Source organism: Solea senegalensis, linkage group LG11 (genome assembly GCF_019176455.1).
Source record: "Solea senegalensis isolate Sse05_10M linkage group LG11, IFAPA_SoseM_1, whole genome shotgun sequence".
Classification (NCBI taxonomy): domain Eukaryota; kingdom Metazoa; phylum Chordata; class Actinopteri; order Pleuronectiformes; family Soleidae; genus Solea; species Solea senegalensis.
Window position 1 is genome coordinate 847,138 of NC_058031.1, and position 21,838 is coordinate 868,975.

General features: G+C 43.4%; 1 protein-coding gene across 2 annotated transcripts in view; it reads left to right on the forward strand.

Moving 5' to 3' along the window:
* Window positions 1-799: 799 nt before the first annotated feature.
* arfgef2 (ADP-ribosylation factor guanine nucleotide-exchange factor 2 (brefeldin A-inhibited)) overlaps window positions 800-21,838 on the forward strand; it is a 41,776-nt gene continuing 20,737 nt past the window's right edge. Inside the window, exons 1-17 of one of the 2 annotated variants that reach the window (XM_044037715.1) lie at window positions 800-1,170; window positions 6,092-6,122; window positions 6,547-6,670; window positions 12,245-12,391; window positions 14,782-14,961; window positions 15,545-15,845; window positions 15,939-16,079; window positions 16,172-16,299; window positions 17,069-17,202; window positions 18,788-19,022; window positions 19,115-19,214; window positions 19,307-19,446; window positions 20,308-20,416; window positions 20,503-20,692; window positions 20,785-20,896; window positions 21,217-21,422; window positions 21,510-21,594. In XM_044037715.1, coding sequence (XP_043893650.1) covers window positions 987-1,170; window positions 6,092-6,122; window positions 6,547-6,670; window positions 12,245-12,391; window positions 14,782-14,961; window positions 15,545-15,845; window positions 15,939-16,079; window positions 16,172-16,299; window positions 17,069-17,202; window positions 18,788-19,022; window positions 19,115-19,214; window positions 19,307-19,446; window positions 20,308-20,416; window positions 20,503-20,692; window positions 20,785-20,896; window positions 21,217-21,422; window positions 21,510-21,594 — 2,547 coding nt within the window. In that variant the 5' untranslated portion in view covers window positions 800-986. The remainder of the gene's footprint in view (window positions 1,171-6,091; window positions 6,123-6,546; window positions 6,671-12,244; window positions 12,392-14,781; window positions 14,962-15,544; window positions 15,846-15,938; window positions 16,080-16,171; window positions 16,300-17,068; window positions 17,203-18,787; window positions 19,023-19,114; window positions 19,215-19,306; window positions 19,447-20,307; window positions 20,417-20,502; window positions 20,693-20,784; window positions 20,897-21,216; window positions 21,423-21,509; window positions 21,595-21,838) is intronic. The other variant, XM_044037717.1, reaches the window with a different exon arrangement.

Sequence of the window (21,838 nt, forward strand, 5' to 3'; positions counted from 1 at the left end):
TAAGCCCACATTCAAAATAGGGTAAACATTTGCTAGTTGAAAAACAGATGTTTACCAAACTACATCTGCATTTCCCCAGAAAATCCAGTTGGAAATGATGAGTTTGAGTGTATATATGTAACTGTTACATGTGTATTTGTTTGTGTTTGTCACAAACTGCATGCAAATAATTGACAACAGGGCTGCAACAATTACTCAATGAATCGATTACTAATCGAATACTAAATTAATTGTCAACTATTTTGATAATCAATGAAGCAGAGTTGTTTTTTTCATTATTGAGATAAGCTTTCTGATTTGTCAGCTTCTAAAATCTGAATTTTTTTTTTCTTTGATCCATATAACAAAAAATAATTTCGAGGTTTTAAAAATACCGATCAACATTTTTCAACATTTTCTGGACAAACAACTACTTGATTAATTGATTATGAAAATAATTGTTAGCTGCAGCTCTAATTGACATACTCTTCCAGGTTTTGGCTCAAAGCCATAATGTTGAACAGCCACTAGGGGGCAACTCCAAATAACTCCAATTGAAAGAGAAGTCTGACAGATCATTCAGAAAACAAAAGATTTTAAGTTAACATGTGAAAGTTTCAGGTCAACCACTTGTGGTTCTCTCTTACTGGCTCGGACCATGTAATTAGTTTTTTTTTCTTATAATTTCCTCTTTCGACTATTATTATTTTCTAAATCGATATTGTATCGAATCGCGATTATGGTGCACGGTATGCTATCGTGAACGTGAAAGTGGACGTTTCCAAATCGTCCCATACGTGTCAACGCGCACAGCTGAGAGTCATGTGACGTGACGTGACGTGTAAGCAACATGGCGGCGCTGAGCTGAAGCTGGAGCTGAAGTAGCAGCTCGACTGTACGGACTCGCACACACCGATACTCTGGCGTTTTTCTCTACATTTCCTTTTGTCGCTTGCTCGCCGGCAGGGTCAGGCCGGACATGACGGCCTGAGAGAGGACAGAGAGACATGCAGCAACAGCAGCAGCAGCAGCAGCAGCAGCAGCAGCGACACTACTACTCTGAGTCAAAGACAGAAAACAGTAAAACCAAGAGCATGTTTCTGTCCAGGGCGCTGGAGAAAATCCTCTCCGACAAAGAGGTGAAGCGGAGTCAGCACAGTCAGCTGCGGAAAGCCTGTCAGGTGGCGCTCGGTGAGTGTGTGTTTGTTTTTAAAATGTGTTTTAATTCGAAACATGTCTGGTACGTCATGACTGAGAGACAGCTACGCTACAGTTAGCTTATTAGCTTCTGAATGGCCTCCATCGTATGTTCGGGCTAACTCTTCACATGCTTACGTCAGCTACATGTGTGTGTCGTGTCACTCCATACGGAAAACAGCCGGTTCACGTCCATCACCACGGTGTCACCACGGTGTCACCGCGGTGTCACGACATTGTCACCGCTGTCAACGTCGAGCTAACAGGCGGCTGTCGTTAGCTAGCCAGCTAGCTAGCCCGCCCGCTCGCTCGCTCGTCGCTTTAGCTAGCCAAACAGACCAATCCCCGCAGTGTACGTATCACTGTCATTGATCCAGACTAACAGGCTGACTGACGTCACGATCGAGCTGTGTTCGTATTTTAACTCTCCTGTTAAAGTGTGCACGAGAATACGCGATACGATACATGTGCCAAATACACGGTCACTGGTCCCCGTCCTGGTTTATTAAAACTGCTGTGTGTCATTTTATTAAATAAATGAAGAAGTACAAGTGAAGGTTTATTATGTTGCAGTCACACAACACTAATGAATCAGGGTCGGTACAGTTTGGGTTGGTACGTTGCAGTGAGGTCTGCACTTCGACTTAAAATACAGTACCTGTACTTGGTAGGCGGGGTCTGGACCACGTCAAAGAGATATGTAGCGTGACATCGTACAACGACATTGAAAGCAACACAGCGACTCAACTTGAAGGTTGTGGATTCGATTCCTGGCTCTGGCAGTCAACACAGCAACCCCACATTGCTCCTGATGGCTGTGTGTGAACGGGTATGAAAGATGAGTGATAGAATAATGCTCGGCACATGGATGAATGTGTCAGTAAATGGGTATCAAGGGCAAAATTGTAGTGTAAAGCAGCTTTGAGTGGTCATCACCACTAGAAAATCCTTCTGTAAATACAGACAACACAAAAGACAACAACGGAGCAGCTCGCTTTTTTTTCTCTGCTCGGTTTGTGGCGTCAACAAGACGTCAATCTTTGTATGAGAATAGACAGCGGACTTGAAGAAACAACGGTCGCAAGGGAGTGACGCTTTCCTGTCGCCCCATCCGCTGACTGTTGTGGTCTAGCTCCACCCGTACCGTACCATTACTTTGGTCCCGAAGGGTACCGAAAGAAAAAAATGAAACAGCTGGGGCCTGTTTTGGTACTATTACTAATGGAAATGCAAAAAAGTATGTTACTCTACTGTAGCAAACACACCCCATGACATGCCGTCCCATCCACATTCAATACATACGCTTTGTGACCTTTGTTCTGTATGTTGTGAATAAATAGAGAAATCCTGCGCTTTTAACTATTCATGTATACGTTTTGTTTTGCTCACTTGGACAGATATTGTGATGTATCGCTATATGATTGTCTTGCAACATATTGATTATCGTGAGGTTCCATGTAATTCACACCCCCTCTGCACGTTGTCGACGGACCGTGGTGTATTTTTGCAGACAGCAGCCATCTGAGCTCGCTGTAACGATCTTGCCGGTTCTTAAAAATTGTGGGTTTGAGTCTCGTTTTAGGATGCTGTGCTAATGAGTTTTCCAGTGACGACACTCTCTGAGCAATCAGTGGCCGGCAGTCTGTTGACTTCACATTTTAGTGTCACCAGGTACTATCACCAATGGAAAAGCAAAAATCACAAGTAGGGTAGAGTCGAACCGAGCCGAGTAGTGCTAGAACTCTATAATGGAAAATCTCCAATATAAAGCTGTGTTTCATTTGTAGTCCAGACCGAGGTCAAGGCCTCCATATTTTTTCTCAGAAACACAGAACAACCTTGCATATGTTCAGAATTCCAAGATTGCTGCCACCAAACAAACACTGCTTATTTTACCATTAATGGCACTTCTGTTGTATTTGTTTCACAGTAAATTAGTTGTAGATGTTTTCCTACTCTGTGTGCACAAAATACGCAACGTCACTCCTACTTCCGACTACCGAGATCTCATGTAAATGGAACTTAAGACTAAAGCAGTGTTTTTTTTCCCCCCAAATCCATATTCCAGCCCGTCACTGCTGCTGCACCTTCCACACAAATGGGTCAGCCACATTTTTTCCCCCCGTTCAGTCTCACATCAGTCATAAGAGAATGGGTCAAAATGCAGAGGAATACTTTCCCTAAGGGGATTAATAAAAACGAACTAACTAACTAAGAGCGTTCATACGTCTGAATAGTTCCTCACACATTGTCCTGCCTGGTAATTTCATAATCTGTCGCTAATTATGTCTCAGACTTCCAAATTTTGGGTCACTCCACAGGACCCTCCGGAATTCCTCACTCCATTTTTGGAACCACTGCCATTAGAAGCCTTTAAAATATGTACTCTTCTTACAGTTCTGGTGCAGTTTAGAGTCTTGGCTTTGCACAGTGCCAGGTGACTGAGCTGTTGGCAGGCAGCAGGATGTACTTCCTTATAAAGGTGCAGTTTGGCTGTTGAACCACACGAGCAACTGTAATGAAACGCCACAGAGAGTTGAGCAAACAGGTTGATGTGTGCGTTTGAGCTGCTCTGTCGCCTTTATCTGCCTTTCCCATCTACCAGTGACACGCTCTCATTATTCATGATACCATTCGAACACAGCACTCTGAGTGCAAGCGACCAAAGCTGCACTTACTTGTCTGTAAACTGTAGGCAAACTTTATTTTTATTAATTTAATTGGTTTGTCTTTTATGTCCTTTAGTTGTTATTTTTAATTCTACTACTGTTCAGCACTGTTGTTTTTTTGAAACATGCTTTAGAATTGGATTGGATAAGTTGGTGAGTTTGTTGTATCGTGATTCCCAACCCTAATTTATACTGTATGGTCATTATATCATTGCTAATACCCACAAATCTAATGGTGGCTTAAGACTTTTGCACTTTACTGTCTTCCCATTTGAACAACAAAGGAATTCTTCTGTCAAAAGTGTTTGTTTTTTGTCTTTTGTCTTCATGACTGATCAGGACATTCAGTGGGAAGACAAATTGTTTTTTAATGGCTGCTTTTTCACTAAAGCACTGGAGCTTTTGCCAGCTGGCGAAGCATAAAAAAGAGGACTAATAATAATACCTCTCTATAATGTGGTCCAGTGCTGATTTATTACACCCCATGGATAAAATAAGAAGTGGGTTTTTGTTTCTATTACATAAGGTCATTAAAAAAATATTATCATCATGACAGTGACTGTGGATATTATTTGCTCAAGCTTATTTCCGTCAGTGTTCCAGTGCCGTCTCGTTGTGCTTAATCCGACTGATTTCTCCAGTCACACATGGCTGTAGGCTGGAGATGAGAATGATGATGAACAGGAAAGTGATGCAGTGAAATAGTTGACAGGGAATAACAGATGTGAAGAGCGGTGCAGCAAAGAAGAGAGGGAGACAGAAGATCAGAAAGAGGCTGCTCACAAGCCATAGACAGTGAAATATAGCTGAGAGTATTTATTTTGGAGTTGTCATATGATCTATATTTGGTGTCACAGATCATTTTTTGTGTCATAGCTGTCATTTCCATGATAAATCATGATGATTTTGTTCAAGTCTGTCATCAAATAAAACATAATATTTTGAGGAGCAACGTTTTTTAGACCATCGCTGATTTGTGACATGTTTTTGTCACGATCAAATAATTGCATTATTTTTCAACTTAATAATAATGCCCCTTGGTCATGCTGCCGTTGTGATTTTCCAGCAATGAATTATTGAGTAGGTGTTGGCTGATATGGGCTCTTCCCTGGTTGATACAGATTTTTTAGAAATCAGGGCAGTCAATGCAGTTTTTTTTGTCCCACATTAGAGGATTTTCAAATCTGAGTTGATTTTAAAAGAGTGGTAGACCACAGGCACAACGGACTTTGTCACTGATTTTCAACGTTTTAATTGTGAAAGCACACTAGACGATCCAGTTAGTACCACAGGACCACACACTTTTAACGTTTAATCAATCGATTGCAGAGTTTCTAGGGATTTGGGATCTCACGGAAACTCAAACACGTCAAAATATAAACAGACATGGAGGCGGACTGTTGGCAGTTAATAGCTGTTCAGTGTGCAGTGATTTATGCTGAGAAACACAAAAAGCTGTGGATGTAGTCATGGGTTCTTCCTCCTGCTTCTTTCTTCTGCTCACGCCCTCAATCGCACCTGTTAATCCCTCACACTACAGGATAATTTGGTCAAATAATCCGTTAAAATCGATTGTCTGAAGAGTCAGATTGGGGCCGAAATCTGGCCAATTATCCTTCAGTGTGGGGCAGACTTAACATCTCAAGTGGTATTGAGGTTGTTTTCACTTCACTTCCAAAAATGGCGTTTCAGGACTCCCAAAACATTGGTTACACTGGTGTGAATAAAAAGCCAATACAAAGTCCAAAATGTTTGGATTCTCCTCATTCCTGTGTTTATTGTCCCTAAGATAGTTTGAGCTAGTCACTAAACAAAACATAAATGCAGGCAATGGACTCAGTTACCATCAACGTTAAGTACTGCTACTGGATGCTTTGCCTTCGACAAAATGAAATTCCCTAACCCTTAAATAAGTAACTTGAATGTAAGTGGCACACAGTGGGGACGTGGCTAACGCTGGTGCCTCACAGAAGGACGGTTGCTGGGCCTTTCTGTGTTGGGTTTGGATCTTTGCGGGTTTTCTCCGGTGTCCAAAAACATGCAGAGGTTAATTGAAAACTCTAAATTGACCATAAGTGTCCAGGGTCGTACCCCGACTTTCGCCCATTGTCAGCTGGTATTGACTCCTGCAGCCCCGCGACCCTCATGTGGAGGATAAAGCGGTAGAAGGTAAATGGATGGATTGAGCTACAAGGGTCAAAATTCAGTCATAAATAACTTTTTCTCTCCTGTGTCTTTCTTCACAGATGAAATCAAGGCAGAGCTTGAAAAACAAAAGTAAGTATACAATTTAACAGTATATTTTCTTTTTTCTTTTCTTGTTATATACAGTGAGGAGCTGAGGTAAGCTTTGCCCTGAAGCTGTTGTCTGCAATAAAAACCCAGTAGTGATTTGTGACTTTAGGTGATTTGCCACATTTTTAACTGCTCCTTTTTAAAGTATATCAGCGGCAGTACAGTCAGCCTGCAGGTGATGTGTCTGCTTCAGGAGGCAAGCTGTTATTTTAATGACCTGTCATTATGCTTTTCTGAGGTTTAAAATGAGTTAAATGTCAGTGCTCTTTAAAAGCTGGCATAAAATGGTTGATTTATTAACCTCCTTCAGTGGAGCTACCATTTATTTTTCGCGGGTATGAAGTGAACAAACTGTATTCATTGAAGAAGCCACTACTGCTCATTGTTGCTCTCCTCGTTCCTGCAGGGATGGAACGGTGGTCCCACCCAGAGCCAACTACATCGAGGCCGACAAATACGTGCTGCCCTTTGAGCTGGCCTGTCAATCAAAGTCTCCCCGGATAGTTAGCACCTCTTTAGATTGTCTGCAGGTTAGTATTGAATACAGACGGCTCTATATCCCCTTTCTTTTTTTACTAATGTCACTCCAATACAGTCATTTCACACCTTAGATAGGGATACTGATCAAAATCACTGCGTCACTTAACCCACATCGGTCGATGTCTTATTGAGAATCAAATAAATACAAAGTTACTCTAGGAACTTTACTTTTACATTTATTTAAATCAAAAGAAGTAGTATAATACTGATGTCTATTTCAGAAGTGCTCTTTGTAGGAGTTACAGTTTAGTTGCCTTCTCTGTTGTTGGTCAGTATGTTTTACATGCACAGTTTAATCAGACTAAGGACGTAGACTAATACAGGCACTCAGACAAGCATAGAGTATACACGACGCGGAGTAGGGCTGAACGATTTTGAATAAATATCTAATTTTTGACAGGAAATGCGATTGCGATATGATTCGCAATATTGGATGGAATGGTAATTTTTACATCATTATTCTCATTTTCATTCAAAAATAAAATTGAAAGGACTAATGCCTGATATTTGTGCAGAAACAAAGTTCCGCTCAGTCTGTAGAATAAGATGTGTAATAACAATTCATCTAAAATGATATTTTGAAACACATTTTGTCTTGAACAAATTGCAGTAAGCTGTATTGCGATTTTGATAAAATTTCGATTAATTGTTCAGTCCTAATGCGTTCAGTCCTAATGCGGAGGAGAAAATTGATTTATTGGCCTGGCCATTTATGTTGGACTCCATCGGTGGGGCTGTCTCTATAAGCTGTTGCGTGTTGAATCAGTTTCCTGTTGACCTTTATGTCACAGAAAAACAAACAGTGAGATGGATCGTACTGTGGTTCTGTATGTTTCATACATGATAATCGTGATACAAATTAGATCAGTCATGGCTCTTGTGGTTGCCATGTTGTCTGAAGAAAGACGCAGAGGAAGTATTGGTGAAATGCACAGAGCTGACTAAGCGTGTACATGCAGGAGTAATTAGACTATGAATCGCATTATCCAGTTATGTTAGTCTGACTAAGACCAGCTCGATTTTAGTCGGACTAACGTGTTAACATGACATTAGGAAAACCAAGTTATTGTCATAGTCCGACTAAGACTAGTCCAATTAAAATCGAGTGTTGGGCTCATGAATGGACCAGGCAATAGTGTTAACATATATAAACAGTCTAAACTGAAACCGAAACGGCAGATATATTTTTTTTACTGTCTCTCAGTAGATGCAGCTTTATTTATGAATTTATTTATTTATTTATTTACTTATGTATTCATTCATTCATTCATTCATTCATCCATCTTCCCCGATTAAGCAATTGATCCACAGTATGGTGCATATGCTTTTATGCCCAGCTCTCTTTCATCTCTCCATCTATTCTCCTCCTTGGTGATTTCAACATCCACATCGACACGCCGAGTTCATGCACTGTAGATTTCCTGGACATATTAAATTGCAGTGGGTATGGGAGAAGTTCGGAGAGGACATGGAGAAGGACTAACGGTCGGCACCAAGGTGTTTCTGGAAAACCATTCGGGGCCTCAGGAGGGGAAAGTGGGGGACCATCCAAGCTGTGTACAGTAAGGATGGGACACTGTTGACCTCGACTGAGGAGGTAACCGGACGGTGGAAGGAACACTTTGAAGAACTCCTGAATCTGACCTCTGCGCAATCTGTGGTGGAGGCAGAGAGGGAAGCTGATGGGGGATTATCGTCAATCTCCCTGAGGGAGGTCACTGAGGTGGTTAAACAACTCCGCAGTGGCAAGGCCCCAGGGGTTGATGAGATCCGCCCAGAAATGCTGAAGGCTCTGAGTGTGGAGGAGCTGTCTTGGATGACACGTCTCTTCAACATTGCGTGGAGGTCGGGGTCAGTACCGAAGGAGTGGCAAACTGGTGTGGTGGCCCCCCTTTTCAAAAAGGGTGACCTGAGAGTATGTGGGCCAATTACCGGGGCATCACTCTTCTCAGCCTCCCTGGTAAGGTGTATCGGATTCAAGAGGAACAATGTGGATTCCTACCCTCATCTGTGGTCATGACCGAAAGAACGAGATCGCGGGTACAAGCGGCCGAAATGGGATTTCTCAGTAGAGTGGCTGGCTTTTCCCTTAGAGATAGGGTGAGAAGCTCGGTCATCCGGGGGAAGCTCGGAGTAGAAATGCTGCTCCTTCACGTTGAAAGGAGCCAGTTTAGGTGGTTCTGGCATCTGTTGAGGATGCCTCCTGGACGCCTCCCGGGCGCCTCCCAAGGGAGGTGTATCAGGCATGTCCAGCTGGGAGGAGGCCTCGGGGTAGACCTAGGACAAGGTGGAGAGATTACATCTCCACTCTGGCCTGGGAACGCCTCGGGATCCCTCAGTCGGAGCTGGTCAATGTGGCTCGGGAAAGGGAAGTTTGGGGTCCCTTGCTGAAACTTCTGCCCCCGCGACCCGGCCCCGGATAAGCGGAGGATGTTGATGATGATGATGATTAAATTGCCTCACACAACATGTTAACTCACCCTTGCATTCCCATGGACATATCCTCGACCTTGTCTGCTCCTCAGCCCCACTCTCGGTCTACAACCTTACACTATCTGACCTCACAATAGCTGACCACCAAGCCATCACCATGGACATTGTCACCCCCACTTCAACACCCAGTCAAACCCGGTCAATAACCTTCCGTTATCTCAAATCACTCAAACCCATCTCATTCTCATCCTCCATATCTGAATCACTATCTCGCTCCTCCCTCTCCACAGATTCCACCACGACAGAACTTGTCGACCACTATAACCAGTCCCTCTCCTCCTGCCTTAACCAACTTGCTCCTCTCAAAACAAGAACAGTCTCCTTTTCTGCCTCTGCCCCATGGTTTACTCCAGATCTCCACCAACTCAAATGCAAACGCAGACAACTCGAACGACTCGATAACAAAACCGGTCTTACCATCCACACTGATGCATACAAACACTTCACCTCCACCTACATCACAGCTTTAAACACCGCCCAGTCTAACTACTTCACCATCATAAACTCCTCCCACAGCTCTGGTATTGTCGCTCCCACTCTCAAACTAGCCACCATCACACCCCTTCTGAAAAAACCTGTCCTGGACCCAGACAACCTGGACAACTTCAGACCCATCGCCAACCTCCCACTCCATACTGCTCCAGCAATATCTCCTCAACTCCCAACTGTTTGAAACATTCCAATCCGGTTTTTGCCCCCATCACAGTACACAAACAGCCCACCTAAAAGTCACCAACGACCTCCTCCTTTCCGCCGACTCTGGTTCACTCTCCACCCTCCTCCTCCACAACCTCATTTCAGCATTCAACACCATCAACCACAGCATCCTCCTCCACGTCTCCAAACCATTGGCATCTCTGGCACAGTAATCTCCTGGTTCTCCTCCTACCTCTCTGACCGCCATCACTACGTTTCCATAAACAACTTCAAATCAAATACCGTCCCTGTCTCCACTGTTGTTCCCCAAGGTTCGGTGCTCGGTTCCCTCCTCTTCATCATCTACATGCTTCCTCTTGGTCATATCATTCGTCGTCATGGACTTCATTTTCACTGCTACGCCGACGACACCCAGGTGTACATATCCACCAAATCCATCACCCCAGTCATTCTCTCCACCATCACACACTGCCTCTCCGACATTAAAACCTGGGTGCACCACAATTTCCTCAACCTCAACAGCAACAAAACAGAACTCCTCCTCACCGGACCCAAATCTCTCCTCCCATTGACCCAGAACATCTCCCTCACCATCGATGGCCACTCCCCCTCCGCACGCAATCTCTGCGTTATCCTGGACTCCACCCTCTCATTCAAACCCCACATAAACCAAATAACCAAAACATAATTTTTCCACCTCCGCAATATAGCCCGTCTCCGTCCCTCCCTCTCACACAATCCACTGCAGAAATCCTCATCCACGCCTTCCTTTACCTCCAGACTCGACTACTGCAATAGCCTCCTCTATGGTCTCCTCTCTCTTGTAAAGCGTCTTTGAGTGTCCAAAAAAGCGGTATATAAGTACAATGTTTTATTATTATTATTGTATGCACCACACAATGTTCATCAGACCTCCTATAGCTCTGGTTTAGTTACCTCATTCTTTTAACACTTTTAGCACTTATTTTTTTAGTTAATTGGTTTGAATTGTGATTTTATATATACGTAATCTATACAAGCCAATCCAATCCTGCTTTAATTGTAAAGCACAATCACAGTGGACGAAAGTGCTGCACAGAAGAATAAATTAAAGGCATAAAAGCTCATGAGGCAATAAAATACATGTTAAAAACAAACAAACCAAATAAATTTAATTAAAAGACATAGAACATGGGTAAAAATAATAAAATAAATAAATAAGTGTCAACAACCTGTCAACCTGTTCATTTTAATGTTCTATATAATTAACTGTTTATGAATTGGCAGGAGACAGGACATGAAAGTCGAGTGGATTTTTAATGCAAGCTGTGTCTCCTGCTGTCTGTCCTGGTCATGTGGTCTCCCCTTTTTTTAACTTAATTTTTCTTAATTAAAAAAGGTTTAAATACTATTAATAATTTTGTAATTTCTAAATATTATAACCTTAAAACTATGACTTTGTGAAGGTTTGACCTGTGACTCACATGGAGGTATGGTGGTTTGGGGCAGTTTTTTTTTTGTGGGGGGGAGGGGAGAGTGTAATCTGGATACACCTGCTTTACACGTCGGACAAGCACCGGCAACAACCGGCGTCTCCATATTTCTACAAACACACATGTACATGTATACACACACTAAAACACGCAACTGTGTTTATATATGTGTTCTCTGTGTGCTGCAAGAAAGTTTAAAGCTTGAAATGTTTGTGTATGAGTTTAGTGGAATGACTGGAAAGAGTCGGGCTCACTAGAGCTGTTTGTTGCTACAATTTACCTCATTCAAGATATTCCTGATAATCTCGAAGTTTGAAGTGGTAGGATCAAACAAAGAACTGTTTGAGTTGCGTTATAGGAAAATGTGTGAAAACTTGACTTTAGACAAACATGACGCAAACAAAAAAGATGAATAGATTTCTCTTTGTCTAAAATTGTCACGTTGTTATTAAGAGCTTCTAAAATTGAAACGGTTTACAAGTTATGCCTCCTTCTCTACTCTATAAACGTCTCTAAGCTTTGCGTTTCAACATCTTGCCCACTGGTCCTTGAAAATTGGTTTGATATGATGCCAACTAAGGAACTGCATTCCATATTTGGACACTGCATCTACACACTGCAGAGCCTAGCCTCAGCTCCCAGGAAAATGACATGACCTCCTTAGCAGCATTTTGTCCGTAGATAAACGACAAATATGAGTAGACACCTGTGTGATTGACGCCAGGTATTATCCAAGAGGTTGAAGGTATCATCTATGAATTTCAAAGTTTAGATTGTTTTTGATTTTCTTTTTGATAGTGACCTAACAGAAAGCACCAGGGACACAAATAGTCAGTTTCCCTTTTAAATCAAGAAACTGCCCTGGTAAACTGTGTTATGATATGACGTACATTTTTTGAAAGAATAAATGTGGACTCGAACACTTCTGTTGCTCCTCTGTAGAAGCTGATTGCGTACGGCCACATCACAGGCAACGCGCCAGACAGCCGGACACCAGGGAAAAGGCTGATCGACCGGCTCGTGGAAACCATCTGCAACTGCTTCCAGGGCCCACAGACGGACGAGGGAGTCCAGCTACAGATCATCAAGGTACGCCCCAGCGCCTCCACGTGTCCTCAAATGTGTCAGTGTGACGATAGTTTGATCAGAGAGGGCAGAATGAAGACTTGTTTGCATCTTAATCACATTGTCAAGTGTTCAAGGTTGAGTTAATGTTTGATTACTACAATGGCACTGTCAATAAATAATCATGTCGAGCTGCTTCTGCGACTCACTCATTTACCTAATGGTTTTTCAGCACTTTGCTACAAATGTGCTTGACATTCTTCATATTTTGTGTCTTCATTAGGGCCAAATTTCTCCAAATGTAATATTACATGTAGGGTTGCAAAAAAATCCCCTTTCCCCATCCCATGAAATTTTGCTCACAAATTCCCAAACTAAAGTTCCCAATCTTGTGAAAGGTTACTGGGATTCTCCAGCCCTTTGCAATTCTAGTTGCATGACGTGTTATTCACATGCTTTGGTGTCATTATTAAAGCAGAACTATGCTAATTTAACAGCTTTGGAGTCGGTGTGATTGTTAAATGTCTTTTTGTGGGCGAAGTGAGGAAGAGGAAAGGACTGTCTGACTGAGTGAAGGGCAACACATGAGTTTTTTTTTTTCAAATGGCTAGAATGAAACAAATGCACATGGTCAGGAGTTTTTACAACAGTGAGGATAATAAGAGACGATGGATGGTTGGGTGTTGACGGTGGTGTTGTCAACACGTACCCCTAAACTGTAGGGGGAGCTCTGTAGAGAAAAAGGCAAAAAAAAAGTGACCACACTTTAAAACAACATGGCATCACTGTCTTAGTTTTCTGATGGGTCAAGAGAGCATTCACTTCAGACTGTCTAAACGTCATTTTTACGATTGCCCTTGAATGCACCACTACGGCCAGCCAAACACAAACCTTATTTCATGCTTGCTGTGGATCGACAGCTGAATCCAACCAATGACAAACATAGGAGGGCTGCAGGGAGACGGAGACTGAGACGCACGCACACACACACACGACATACACAGCGGGAAAGAAAAGTGACATGAGTGCGGGAGATAATGCGGCCGGTGGCGATTTTGTGCCAAAGCGTAAATCCCCCTCGTTATTTAGAGGATTTAAAAAGGATGATGTCAACCAGAGCGAGGTGTTGAGCAGGTCGTGCTTGGCGAAAATTGCAATGAAGCAAGGTAGCACAACAAACATGTTTCACCACCTGAAACAACACCATCGCGTGCTGCACGAAGAGTGTATTACAATGAGAGAAACACCGGGGAATTCTCAGTCATCCCAAGAGAAGCCCAAGCAAAGTGTGATTACTGATGCGTTCAGTAGGGTTACACCGTATGAGTCGACGTCCACCAGACATAAAGGCGCTTACAGACGCTATAACATACCACATTGCAAAAGACATGGTACCCGGGTACACAGTCTCAAAAGAGGGCTTTAAAAAAAAATGGTTCGTTATAAAAGCGTTTAAAATACCATCCCGAACACATTTTAATCAAGTGGCCATTCCAAAACTCTATAATGAGTGTAAAATGAATGTTGAATCCGAGCTCCGTGAAATCGATCATTTCGCCACAACCACGGACCTGTGGTCGAGCCGGACAACCGAACCTTACATCAGTTTAACGATCCATTTTATTACAACAAACTTGGAACTCAAGACCCGCTGTCTACAGACGTCCTTCTTCCCCGGGGAGCATACAGGGGATAATATAGCGCAGGAGATGCAGAGCTGCAGTAAAATGTTTGATTTTTTATTTATTGATTGGTGACTTTATGTTAATGTTGATGACTGGCAGTGAGTTCTCATCAATAAAACTGCACTTTCCATGTGGAAAGTTTCCACAGTCTTCTGTATTATGATGTCTTTATTTTTCTGAAAAGTGCTTCAAGTCTCGATGACTTAAGCACGTCGTGCTTCCCTTTTCAGTTTTAACAACTTTAAACTGCCAGCGCTGTGTATGTTGTGGATTTTAATTTGCAACTGCTGCTTATTGACATTTCCACTTTGTTAATGAAATTAATTCACATCCTGGTTGATTGGTTGAAGGTCAAAGTCTGTGTCCTCTAGGTTTAACCATGATGATCTCCAACCATGACAAGAGTCATTGGTTAGAGATCATCTCTATGGATTTGTCTTTTATTCACCACTGAAGGACACGCGTTTGTGAGTGCAGTGCAGCCAATTCCCTCTCAAATGAATCTGCTTTGCAGGTGTTGTTGTCGTAATCATAATTTAATTTAAAATCTCTTTTTTATTTACACTATAGTAGCAGTAGAGATGCGGGTAGCAGAGAGTATGAGAACTAAATGTATCTGCGGCTTGAAGTGGGGAAGTCCAGTGGTGATTCAGCAGGTCTTCTTAAATCTTCTTAAACAAGACGTCCTGTGTGACACGTCTGACTTCCTGTTCCTTTCTCTCCGACCAGGCCCTGCTGACGACGGTCACCTCCCCGCACATAGAGATCCACGAGGGCACGGTGCTCCTCACTGTCAGGACCTGCTACAACATCTACCTGGCCAGTCGCAACCTCATCAACCAGACCACCGCGAAGGCCACGCTCACACAGATGCTCAATGTTATCTTCACACGCATGGAGAACCAGGCCGTTAGTGCTTCTTTCTTTGCCTCATTTATTGGGAAAACATGGAAAAACTGCTGTTTTTACTCTGCACTCTGTGTTCTGAAAACTTGGATGGCATCGATCAGGCTTAGTGAATTCGAATGGCAGATGAGAATCACCACTGAATTTGAGCTTGGTGCTCCTCTCTCTCACTTAGATTAGATAGATACATTAGGTTTAGATCAATTTTATATGATTATCTGGCGATATTAACTTGTTACAGTGGCAAAAGTCAGAGTGATCAGTACAAAATATGAATATAATAAGCAATAAAATAAGACAAAAAAAAATTGTTTTGGAAAGCTTAAAAACGTGCCGCTGTACACTATAGGAGTTATTGTATTCTAAATAAAAAGAAATGGTTTAAGAGAGAGGTGGACAAAAAACACATTTAAACAAGTCTCATCGGAAGAGCTATTATTTCAAAATGTTAGTAATTTAAAATGTGACTTTAAGTTTTGTTTCACTTCAATCCTGGGCGTTGATGTGATCTTTAGGATATGAGTCGACCTTATTATAATGACCTGTTCATAGTCCTTCAGTGTTTATTCTGTCTTGTCCTCCACAGGCTCTGGAGGCTCAGGAGCAGGAGAAGGAGAGGCTGCGACCACCGCAGCAGAACCCGTCACCAGTTCCTGGTCATCGGAGGGCCGGCTCCCCCTGGTCTGACCGGACACCCACGCCGGAGCCGCAGAGCTCCCCGTCCCCAGCAGCCAGTACTCCAGACCTCACTAACACAAATGCCAATAGCTCCATACCGTCGGCCGCTGACCCGGACCAAACGTCTGACACACCGTCAGTCAACGGAGAACCTGAGGGCGGCAACGGTATCATGAACGGAGGAGAAGAACAAGTCACACCGTCAAGTGGTGTGTGTCTTCTTTAAGTTCCCTTTTTGGTTTTTCCTAAGTGTGATGGTGTAGCGTTTATAATAAAGCTTCTTCCATCTTCATTATTGTCAGTTTTTGAAGATGAAGGTGCAGACACTCCTCCTACAGTATCACAGCCAGCTGTGGAGGGGGACAGTCCAGGTCCAACAGAGTCGGAGACGAGTGCAGGTGAGGAGGCAGAGCAGCAGCCAGCACAGAGCCACAGTGGAACAGGTCTGAACTTACTGCGTTGTATTGTTGAGAGGAAATGCGTCACTTGTTTTGTTTTCCATGGTTGTGACCTTAAAAATTGTCCGCCTCTCCAGGTGTCGAGCATCCAGCCCAGCCTGTCCCTGAGCAGACGGAGACGGCGCCCCCCAGAGTCAGAGCGGCGAGCCAGCAGATGAACGGCATCATCGAGGACCGCTCCTCTGTTTCCTCCACAGACATGCTGGTGAGCTGTACTGGCGATTAATCACTGTCGCGCTTAAGCACTTAAAGGGATAGTTGTGTGAGGATCTGGTGCATTAACAAAATTCTCATCTAAGAAAGTCTTTGTCAGCTTCACTGTTTTATATCTTTGTAAACTGCTCCTTCTTTTGTACCAAAGTCCATAGAGAAAATCAGTGTTTTTAGCTCATGGGGACACTGGAGCCACTCTGCCTCATTTAGTTAGTTTGCTTCACTGAAGTAAGTCTGAACTTGCTTGGGGTGGAGTGGCTCAGTGGTTAAGACCCTACCTTGTGTACCAAAGACATCATGGTCGCAAGTTCGATTCCACCCCTGGCTAATTGTACTTGATTCCATTGTAAGTCGCTTTGGATAAAAGCGTCTGCTAAATGACATGTAATGAACCAAGGATTTCAAACACAGACGTCACAAAATACCACATTACTGCTTAATCATGGAGGTAGCAGGTGATCAACAACTCCTGTGTGCTGTGATGTAAAATTGCTGATTTTCTCTATGGACTTTGGTGCAGGGAGTGAGCAATTTTTCAATGGGACACAAACTTCAGTCAGAAAAGACTTGTAAAGTGGCTAAAATGTGTTTTTCATTGTGTATCCTCGCTGACACTGGAACTCCAAGCTCTTGAGTTTTAAGAACTCATCTGAAGCTCTGCCTCAAATGCTCATTGACAGAGAAACCTGGTCAGGGTTGAGTGTTCAGTGATGCGTTGTATAAAGTGGAACTGACTTTCTTCATCTCTCTCTCTCTTCCAGGATGCTGAGGCTCTGCAGGGACCCCACAGTGCCGCCCGATTCTCCCACATCCTGCAGAAAGATGCTTTCTTGGTGTTCCGCTCTCTCTGCAAACTCTCCATGAAGCCGCTTGCTGATGGACCTCCAGACCCAAAGTGAGTCTTTCTACATCATACAATGTAGTATTTAAATTTGACCAGGCTTAATTATCTATTGTTGAAGACAAGCCCTAAAACAATACTCTCCTTTACCTGACCTATTTGTGTCATCCTACAGTTTGCCTGAATAAATATAGCTGCTCTTTGTTTGCGCTCACTGCTGAAGCTCAGTCTCTGCAGGTTAACTTGCCCTTTTTCCATTCTCGGTGTGGCCTTGTCATCTCTAGTTACTGCAACTCAAGCCTCGAGGCCAACCAATCTGAATAGGCAAGAGAAAACCGAGCTAAAGAAGAAGAAGAAGCTCACAGTGAAATCATTCCACAGTCTACATGAGATACCAACTACAACTCGAAACACACCTCATACAATGTCATTGCATGACATTGTATGAGGTCCTCACACATACTGAGCACTGACTATGTCGTGTGCACTGACCTGCTCACTGTGCACAGGAGCCATTTTGAGACTAAGATGCTCAATATTGCTGAAAATATGGTAGAGAGCAGGGACACGAGAAAAAAACTGATTGTTGCCACTTAACAAAAGACTCACATTAAAAAAAATGTAAGCCTGCTGAAATATCATAAGAATATGTTTGTCTCCTTATCGCATCATTAAACATCCTTTTCTGGCTGGAAACTACAGTTTAGAGCACTTTGCACTCTGCCCATTTCCCCACACCAAAGTCCATAGAAAAAACTGGTGATTTTACGTCATTGTACATAGAGGTTGGTGATCTGCTGCTGCCTCTAACAGTGAATTCAAACACTTCATTTTGTGACTTTGATATTTGAAATCCTTCATTTGGATTTACCCGAGTCACACAAACCTATCAAACGAGGCAGCAGTGGAAAAGAACCTCCTGTGTCCTTGAGTGGTAAAAATGCACATTTTCTTAAAGGAGACATATTATGCAAAATCAACTTTTTAACCATTTTAATACTTATATTTGGGACTCTGGAGGCCCTACCAGTCGCCAAAGTGAAGGAAATAGAATACTCAGTCATGTTTTCGTGGTCCCCCTTAGTGTAAGTATAGGCGATAAAACACGCCATGTTGAATTCCCTGCGCTTATGACGGCAGCATGCGCATTTCACCGCGAATGTTACCGCCCCACCAGTAAGTTTACTTGGAGAGCTCCACCTTAGCTCATTTACATTTTTACCACCGAGAGAAACTGCTCCTTATTACATATGTATATTTATATTTATACTTATATTTATATGTATATGTAAATCATTTCCTACTTGTATTACTTCCTTGTATATTGTTTGTTTAATATCTATTGTTGAGCTGCTGTAACGCTGTTTTCTCTCCACTGTGAGATAAATAAATCTTCTATCTTATCTTATGTTATCTTTCCAGGGGAATCCATTAATTACAGCTTAATTTTATAAATGTCATGAAAACCATATACACATAAATCCTTATTCAGTGGTTGGGAAAATTGAGCAGATGAGTTTGGGGACCTACACAAATTCTCCCATGATCCATCTGTGGATTTCCTTGTAAATTAGTTTGCAGTATATTTCTTTGCCTTTTTGGCAGTATAAATGATCGCCTGTATCCGTCTCCTTTACAGGTCCCACGAGCTGCGCTCCAAGATAGTCTCCCTGCAGCTGCTGCTGTCCGTGCTGCAGGGCGCCGGGCCAGTGTTTCGCACTCATGAGATGTTCGTCAATGCCATCAAACAGTATTTGTGTGTGGCGCTTTCCAAAAACGGTGTTTCCTCTGTGCCAGAAGTGTTCGAGCTGTCCTTGGCCATCTTCCTCACCCTGCTCTCCCACTTCAAGGTCCACTTAAAGATGCAGATCGAGGTACGGAATGCAGGCGGTTTACAGTTTCGTCGTTATTGTTTGTCTTTGAAAAAATATGCAGATTGTAAATAATTGTCTACCTTCTTCCTCAGGTGTTTTTCCGAGAAATATTTCTGACCATCCTGGAGACGTCAACCAGCTCCTTTGAGCACAAGTGGATGGTGATCCAGACTCTAACGCGCATCTGTGCAGGTAACTTAATAACAGCAAAAATAAAAACCTAAACAATCCCGCTAAAAGACTCTCAGGATATCCACTTTTGTAACGCTTGCCTTTCACCTTAGATGCCCAGTGTGTGGTTGACATTTATGTGAACTACGACTGTGACTTGAACGCTGCAAACATCTTTGAGCGTCTGGTCAACGACCTGTCGAAGATCGCCCAGGGCAGGAGTGGTCAGGAGCTCGGGATGACTCCTCTGCAGGTACGTGCTCGGCAGTTTGGTCCCAGTAGACCTGCTTATCACTGAATATTTTACTTTCTTCTTCTGCAATTCTAAGTGTTTTAGAAAATGGTTAAATAATACAAAACAAACCCAATGACATCTTTATTTTAGGTTTTTCTACCAGACAGAGCTAGCATGAGAAAAACAATCTATTTATCATGTTTCAAGCTGTATTTGTGACACAGAGCTCCAGACGTCACGTGACTCCGGCTGCTCACGCCGCCATGTTGTGAAGCTCGGACTGAGCTTGAGTTGTTTTGATTGTGTGTCTCTGCCTTCGTCTCTTTCTGTGTTAATGGCCACTCATTTCATGGAAGCGTGTGACGTTCAAAGATGCTTCATTAAGTCAGAATGGCTTGACGCCGACGTGGAGAAGCACTTTTGTCCAGAGCCTAATGTGCATTTATCGTATAAATTCTTTCCTTTTAATTTAATTTACGGAAAAGTAAGGGCTATACTTCCAGTTGAAGAAGGCTGCTTTAGGATTAACCGGGCTCACCATTCAACATGTTGTTGATCGTTTGCTCACTTGTGTCGCTGTGTGTGCGACTACGCTTGCTCTTGTCTGTGTGTCAACAGCAGCCAGCCAACTCTGCCTCTGATTGGCTTACGATGAAATGTTACTCTACCTCAGCCAATCATCATCACTTATGCTGCTGTCTCCTTTCTCTTCATGAGGAAGAAGAGTAAAAAAGACAAAACAACTTTGCCTCTCGGTTTAGAGATTTAGTTAGATTTAGTCTGATAAACGGCTTCAATGAGCTAATAACTAAAGTAACGCGCAGTAACGGCTACTTACATGTTTGTGTTTGTGTGACTCACACACACACACACACACAGGAGCTGAGTCTACGTAAAAAAGGTTTGGAGTGTTTGGTCTCCATCCTCAAGTGTATGGTCGAGTGGAGCAAAGACATGTATGTCAACCCAAACCTTCAAGCCAATCTGGGTGAGTGTGTAGTGTACAATAAATTGTGCGGCTCATATTTAAGGTGTTAGTCGACACGTAGTCGTCATGTCACATCGTGTGTGCAGGTCAGGAACATCCATCTGACAGTGATGGAGCAGAGCTGAAGCTCCCAGAGCAGCACGTCAGACGTCGTGACAGCATCAGCTCGCTGGACTCCACCGTCTCCTCCAGTGTCTCCGTCTCCCAGGCGGATCACCCGGAGCAGTACGAGGTCATCAAGCAGCAGAAGGACATCATCGAGCACGGCATTGAACTGTGAGTGTCACAGTGCAGTTGCAGGCAGCTCTTCTGTTCTCGTTGAGTGAAAATGAAACGGTAGTAGAGCTGTTCCTCTGTTCTTTCCGCAGCTTCAACAAGAAACCAAAGCGAGGCGTACAGTACCTGCAGGAGCAGGGCATGCTGGGGTCCACGGCCGAGGACATCGCCCAGTTTCTACACCAGGAGGACAGGCTGGACACAGTGAGGGATTACATGGGCTTAAAACTGCACTAAAACATGACTAGGGCTGTTAAGACTGACAAGTTGATTGCTGTTGATTAAGGGCCGAAGATAACCCGTTATTATTTCAATTGCCGTCATTTGTGGTAGTAGATATGTAGTGTCTTGTGCGCCAGTGTTGACCGCCGTCACGCCACTACAAAATGCTTGGAATTTAATCTGACTTTGGGGAAAAGCCTGCAGATTAATCGGCCTGTCGGGACGTAAAATAAGTGAGACAGAAACAGAGCTGTCTCAAGTCTTGGGCAGTAATCTGCCATTTGTTTCTTCTACACTCACAGACCCAGGTGGGAGAGTTCCTGGGCGAGAACATCAAGTTCAACAAAGAAGTGATGTACTGCTACGTGGACCAGCTGGACTTCTGCGGGCGGGACTTTGTCTCGGCTCTGCGAGTGTTCCTGGAAGGCTTCAGGTTGCCCGGCGAGGCCCAGAAGATCGACAGGCTGATGGAGAAGTTTGCCGCTCGGTACCTGGAGTGTAACCAGGGGTGAGGCTTCATCGTCTTCTAACTGCTAAAATCAATAGAGCAGCGCGGATGCTTTCTGTCGCACTGATGCACGACTTCTTTTTGCAGACAGACGCTGTTCGCCAGCGCAGACACCGCCTACGTGCTGGCGTACTCCATCATCATGCTCACCACAGACCTGCACAGTCCTCAGGTGACAACTATGGATTCTGTCATTATTGGACGTTTCTCCGATACCGACATACAGTACATGCATTTCTCCTTTGGGCCCAACTGCAGAGGTCATTGATTCTCTTCTGTTGTAAATTGAACACCGTGAATATTTGTAGACAAGACATTTGAGAACATCGTCATTTCCAGGTTTGACGAACACCGATCAACATTTGTTAAGGTCTTCTGATATTTTATAGACCAAACGATTAATTGGTTCATCGAGA